The following is a 6,514-nucleotide window of genomic DNA, read 5'->3' as shown; positions in this document are numbered from 1 at the left end:
ATGAGGTATCATGATTGAAATTTTCATCTTTAACTCACATAATCAATTTTAATCCAAAATCTTAACCATTTGGTTCTTGATTTTTTTTTTCTTATATGATGTCTTTGTTATTTCACCAAATGTAGAACTTTGATATATATATATATATATATATATATATATATATATATATATATATATATATATATATATATATATATATCGATACATTGTATTTTTTTTTGTCAGCAGTAAATGAGTATAACACCTTCTTTACATATCTGTAATTTGTTCGTTGTTTTGCTATATGATTTGTAATTTGTGCACTGACATATTTCAGCCATGCACCACGTTGGTAATGAGGGGAACGCAAACAATTCAAATCGACCTCCGAAGGAGAAGGAGAAGAGATTATCGTACGTGTTGAATAATGCTGATGAGACTAAGGTGAACTCATAACTTCTTTCTTCTTCTTCTATAGGAAAATGGGAGAATTTCATTTTTGTTTTTTGAAAATTGCATCTTTATCCACGCAGATTGTTTTTTTAGCATTTTCCTTAAACATGTCACAAATTTTATATACTAACTTAAAAGTTGGTTCTTTTCGACAGCATAGTGCAGGCATAAATTGCTTGTCTCTGCTCAAGTCTGTGCCATCTGATGGGTTTGATTATCTCTTCACTGGAAGTCGTGATAGCACGCTAAAACGATGGGCATTGGTTGACGATATGCCATCATTCTCTGCTAAGTTTGAGTCTCATGTGGACTGGGTAGTCTTTATTTTTCTTATGAATTTTTCATATGATGCAGTATAGGAAAACACGATATTACACAATTTCTTAAACATGCATTACACCATAAGTTACATTTAAATAAGCGTATAGTGCTTTATTATTTTTGCAGGTTAATGATGTTGTTCTTGTCAGTGATAATGTTCTTGTTTCGTGTTCTTCAGATACAACCATTAAGGTTTGTCGATTCTTAGTTGTTATTTCTTCTAATTTATCCTTGCTCTTCTCATATGATGCCAATACATTAGTGTTTAACTTGGTCGTCGTATGTTTGTGCCAGACATGGAATGCTTTGTCCAACGGAACATGTACTAGAACACTCCGCCGACACAAAGATTATGTTACTTGCCTTGCTACAGCTGAAAATGATGTAATGTACACTTAACTTTTCATGCTTCATATGAATTGCAAACCAAGAAAATGGCTTTTCTTGGTTTTGTTGTGTGTGCTTAAATATTTTTGTATCTTATCAAATCGATTTTCTAATCTTTTAGTAGTATCGTGAATTTTAGAAAACCGTGGTTGCCTCTGGTGGTCTTGGCGGAGAGGTTTTTATATGGGATATTGAAGCTGCAACTGCAAAATGCAATGATACGATGGATGGTGATAATGATAATTCAAATGGTGCTAATGCTTCAGGAAACTCATTACCAGTGACCACCAACTCAAGAAACAATATATCCATGGACACTACTGAAACTCAAGAATACACTCCAATTGGTGTGGAAGGGTGTAAGGAATCTGTTTATGCATTGGCAATGAATGAGGAGGGAACACTTCTTGTCTCTGGTGGTACAGAACAGGTAAAGTATGGTATTCTTATTCACGTTTTCACTTCTGGCTTCTGCTTTTACCTTTGGATATAAGAACGTTTACTTTGTACTATATTAGATAGTGGGGTTTTTATCTTTTTCAGGTTGTGCGTGTTTGGGATCCGAGATCAGGATCAAAGACTTCAAAACTAAAAGGACATACAGATAACATCAGGACTTTACTTTTGGATAGTACTGGAAGGTTTGTTCATTGAACACCTTTTTCTACTCTATGATAATTTCTCCTGGAGATTAAGCATTACTTTTCCCCCCACAGGAATACTTTAATATTGTTTTTAACATTTGTTATTGCAGGTTTTGCATATCAGGATCTTCAGACTCTATGATAAGGTAGTGCATCTGTATGGTGTTATAATAATTTCTTTTTATTATATGGTTGGCGGCTAAACTCACCATTTTTCGTTATAGGCTTTGGGATATTGGTCAGCAACGGTGTATTCATTCTTATGCAGTTCATACAGATTCTGTTTGGGCTCTTGCCAGCACTTCAACATTTAGTCATGTTTACAGTGGTGGCAGAGATCTTTCAGTGAGTGCAGTTTTCCATAAAAGATTAAATAAATTTTATGTAATGTCTCTTTATTGTGCTTAAACAGTTAAGCTTGTTTCCTATTTGTTTTATTTGTGTAGGTATATGTAACAGACTTGCAAACAAGAGAGAGTGCTTTGCTCTGTACTGAGGAAAATCCTATTCAGCGATTGGCTTTGCATGATGATAACATATGGGTTACATCAACGGACTCTTCAGTTCACAGATGGAGCGCTGAAGGACGCAACCCTCGAAACATTTTTCAAAGAGACAATTCTCTACTAAATGGAAATTTGTCACTTTCGAAAGCAAGGGTGTCATTAGATGAATCTACTCCTGTATGTTATATTTGTTTCTCTCAAAAGTCCAACGTATTTTTGGGATATGAAGGAACTGTCTTCTGAAGAAGTTTCTATTCACATATCAATGTTCTCTTCGTTCTCTGATTGGGGCACTGATACTCTTTTTTTTTTTGTGGCCAAAATTGCAAACATCAATAGGATCCTGTATACAAACAACCAACATTAACTATTCCTGGTATCCCTGCAATAGTACAACATGCACTTTTGAATAATAAGAGGCATGTCCTGACAAAGGTAATCATGGTGTTCTCTGTTCGTGTTATTATGCAAAAAATGTTAATGTTGAGATTTATTCCGTTATCTTTTTGCCATCTTCTGTGCTGATAAATGATTTTTTATAGGATACTTCTGGTTCAGTGAAGTTGTGGGAAATTACAAAAGGTGCTTTAGTTGAAGATTATGGAAACGTAAGAATCAGTTTTACTTTCATTTGGTAATCTTGCTGGCAGCGTTGAGTAGGGACTGAGCATAAGTATTCCATTAATAATTTTCAAAGTGCAACTATAGTTAATTGGGCTCATCGGTTAGTTCAAAATAACTCATACTTTACATTTGAACTTATGTAGGTTTCATTGGAGGAAAAAGTGGAGGACCTGTTCGAGAAGGTATTGATATTCATCATCACCAATTTGACTCTCGCTGTTACTTGTTCTAACTATATTTGTATTCAGTTTTGGTTAGTTTTTTATTTGTTTGTTTTTCCGTACTGCTACAGGTTGATAACATTCCTCCATGGTTCACAGTGGATACCAGATTTGGATGTTTGTCTGTACATTTCGACTCTCCTCAATGTTTTTTGGCTGAGATGTATTCCGAAGATCTTAACATTGTAGGCAAGACTAAAGATGATAAGGTAAATGAGTTTATCCTCATATCCAATCACATGCTTTTCTTATCATAGTGATTTTGCTCCAAGTCTTTCCCATGTTATTTATTGGTTGTAATGTACAAATTAATATCTAGTTTACACATCTGAGCAAGTATATTGGAAAATTAAGAAATTCTCCCTTAGTGTTATAGCTAAAATGTCTTGAAAGACTTAGACCTGAAACATCTAATAGGTCTGTTTTGGAAGTCTCACATTAACTAGAGATAAACTTATATTAGAATATATATAAGTGGATGCAAATCTTATTTTACAAATCGGTTCCGTAAAGTTGAGTTAGGTTTAAAGTCTACTTTTAGAGAATTAGAGTTTGTCCTGGTGAGATTTGTTAGATATATTATTTCACTTACTATCATATCACCATTAATGAAAATGACAAGTCTACCTCGACGTAGGGGATGTGTTGAAAGTTTTACATTGACGATAGATAAAGTCAATTTAGAATATATAAGCATATGAACCTCACCTTACAAACAGTTTACAAACAGTTTTGTGGGGTTTGAGTTCTATTTCTTAATAGTCTCTCTTGTTGTAGTGTGCTAAGAAACCTATGTTTACAAAACTAGGTCTTCAAACTACTTTCATGGAGTTTCTTTTTTCTTTTTTATTGACAAATGTGGGGTTACCAAATTTGATTGACATTCACTATGATGGATGTCTGTTCTAATTTAAGTTGTGTCTGCCTTTCTGTTCGCTTCGGAAATGCTTAGAAAGGTGAATGGAAGACATTGTTCTTTGTTGAGAAAGGAAATGTAAAGACATTATTGAATATCGAAGGTTTTTTTTTTTTTTGCAAAGAAAGAAGAAAGACAAAGGGAAATTAAGTGAAGTACTCCAGACACAAAGTATGGAAAAGTGTCTATAACTTCCCCCCCAGGACCTACTCCTCAACCTAGAGTAGCTAGGTGGGGAAGCAAAATTAAACCTTGTTCATACATGGGCTTCTCGGGTACGAAATGAGCCACTTCAAAAAGGTTCATTGCTCCGGCCCAGAATACTATTAATCCAGCATGGGCTACATGGGCCCCTAATAGTTTACCAGATAAATTGATAAGTCGGGCATTCCCGGCCCACCAAGCGAAACCGGTAGTTTCCTGGTCACGACCAGTTAAAGCTAAAGTTCCATTAAAGAGTGTTTCCACGTAGTAGAACCTCCTCAGGGAATATAAGGTTTTCATGAGGCTGATCTTGAGCTGCCATCCACGCACGAATACCTTCGTTTAAGAGAATATTTTTTGTGTAGAAAGTCTCAAATTCAGGATCTTCCGCTGCGCGGATTTCTTGAGAAACGAAGTCATAAGCACGTAGGTTCAGGGCCAGACCGACTACCCCAAGAGCACTCATCCATAAACCAGTTAGTGGTACAAATAACATAAAGAAATGTAACCAACGTTTATTGGAAAAAGCAACCCCAGTGGATAACTGGGAGGTATTCTATTGTATGCTTATGTAATTTTTTGCATTTTTTGCATAAAATTCCATTGTGAAAATAGTTGCATATAATTTGCTTTCAACCACCTTGTGTTAGTGTTTGCTTGTTTCATTATATATGAGGATGCAGTTTTGATTCTTACCTTACTCAACAGGTTAACATGGGTCAAGAAACACTGAAAGGGCTCTTCGGTGATTGGCTGAGAAAAAGAAAGCAAAGGATGGAATGTGCAGCCCCTAGTAATGGGGAGTTAGTACCTGGAAAAGATATTGGTATCAGAAATCATACACCTTCAAGCATCGATGGAAGTTGTGACACTAATGCATTTGAATTTTCAGACATTTCTTTTGTTTCCATTATTACTGAGGGAAGCCATGGAGGTCAATGGGGGAAAAAGTTAACCCATCTAGATGGAACTGAGGATGAAAAAGACTTCCCAGGGTGGTTGCTCGAATGCCTATTGAATGATTCGTTACCTTTTTGTAACGAAAATACTAATACCAAGTAACCTTTTCTTGGCCACCCAAGAAGAAAACTTGTTTGCAGAATTATGCCAATTTTAGAACATGCAAATTTTTGCAAATTTTTAAGATTGATGCATATGATTGATAAAGTTGTAAACCTTGTAATTAGAAACAGGATGATTGAAGTTTCTATCTTAACGGGATACATGAATCAAGTTGCAATTTTTTTAATGGTGTTTGTGTTTATCAACCATTGTTGTCTCGTTCTGTGTTTCATATTATTTATCACTATTTCTCTTACTTTTTGAGACTGAATAACATGAGTTGAGTTGTTGAGAGTTGTCAATGGCATAAAGCCTAGGAATAGTTATGATGGAGAGGAGGTTGATCATTGAAAGATAATAGAAAGATGTATTAAACACATAATTGTAAATGTGAAGAGGGTGAAAAAGATGTACTAGTCATATTTTCATAAGAGAATAAGAGTTGTATTGGCAGTCAACAAAAATAATAATGGAAGAGAATACTTGAAAGAAAATATATATGAAAATCATGTGATCGTGGATTTCTTCTATACGAAAATCATGTGCTTGTGGATTTCTTCCTGGTCTTCCTTTTTGAAACGGGATTTGCATGTGAGGAACTAAGTGGTGTTGTGGAGATAAAAAAAAGTGTTGTGGAGTGTTAATTTATTGCTACTTTGTCGGACTTCACCATTGCAAATGTCCCCATTGTGCCACAGATGCTACAACATGGAGGTTTTAAGGCTGGAAAATCCTTTTCCATCACTCATATCATATGTCACGACATATATGTTAATACCTCAGGGAGGGGATTTGAACACATATTATAGTTCCAGATTACGAATTAAGAATTTTTTGTATATTTATAAATAACCAGGAAAATTTGTTAGAAAGTTTAATTTGGAGGGTGGAATTATTTAGGATATTTATTATGTTTAGATATTCATGTGCTTAAATTCTTTCCACACTAATCTATCATTTTGGAATTTAAATCGTTACCCTTTATAGATTTTTTTTTCAGGGTTCCATTCTTTTTTCATAAAACAAGTAAAATATACTAATGATTCTCTTCGTATTGTTATTGAGTTATGAAGTTACCCTTTACTTATCTTGCTCAATTATTCTTTTGATTGATTTCTCAGCAAGGCTTGCAGGCTTAATCGTTATAATACACTTCCATATTTTATTGTGATTGAAGTGTAGATTTGCACAGAT

The 6,514-nt window shown here is 34.6% G+C and overlaps 1 protein-coding gene across 2 annotated transcripts; it reads left to right on the top strand.

The window, feature by feature from the left end:
- The first annotated feature begins 321 nt into the window (after positions 1 to 321).
- On the top strand, positions 322 to 5,486 carry LOC114192421 (WD repeat-containing protein 48-like). 2 transcript variants are annotated; one of them, XM_028082137.1, is made up of 14 exons: positions 322 to 426; positions 591 to 749; positions 883 to 948; positions 1,051 to 1,140; positions 1,283 to 1,573; positions 1,687 to 1,784; positions 1,898 to 1,933; positions 2,012 to 2,132; positions 2,234 to 2,470; positions 2,633 to 2,728; positions 2,836 to 2,901; positions 3,061 to 3,099; positions 3,210 to 3,347; positions 4,967 to 5,486. In XM_028082137.1, exons 1-14 carry the CDS (start codon positions 322 to 324, stop codon positions 5,318 to 5,320), a joined length of 1,896 nt encoding a protein of 631 aa, XP_027937938.1. In that variant the 3' UTR covers positions 5,321 to 5,486. The 2 variants fall into 2 exon arrangements, 1 of the variants encoding a protein (XP_027937938.1); XR_003606102.1 differs by lacking the exons at positions 322 to 426; positions 591 to 749; positions 883 to 948; ... (8 more) ...; positions 3,061 to 3,099; positions 3,210 to 3,347 and adding an exon at positions 4,201 to 4,809 and having other exon boundaries at positions 4,967 to 5,233.
- The last annotated feature ends 1,028 nt before the right edge of the window (positions 5,487 to 6,514 follow it).

The sequence above is a fragment of the Vigna unguiculata genome, chromosome 7, assembly GCF_004118075.2.
Source record: "Vigna unguiculata cultivar IT97K-499-35 chromosome 7, ASM411807v1, whole genome shotgun sequence".
NCBI lineage: Eukaryota > Viridiplantae > Streptophyta > Magnoliopsida > Fabales > Fabaceae > Vigna > Vigna unguiculata.
The sequence above is the reverse complement of the archived record's forward strand: the minus strand, read 5'-3'. Positions and strand labels throughout refer to the sequence as shown.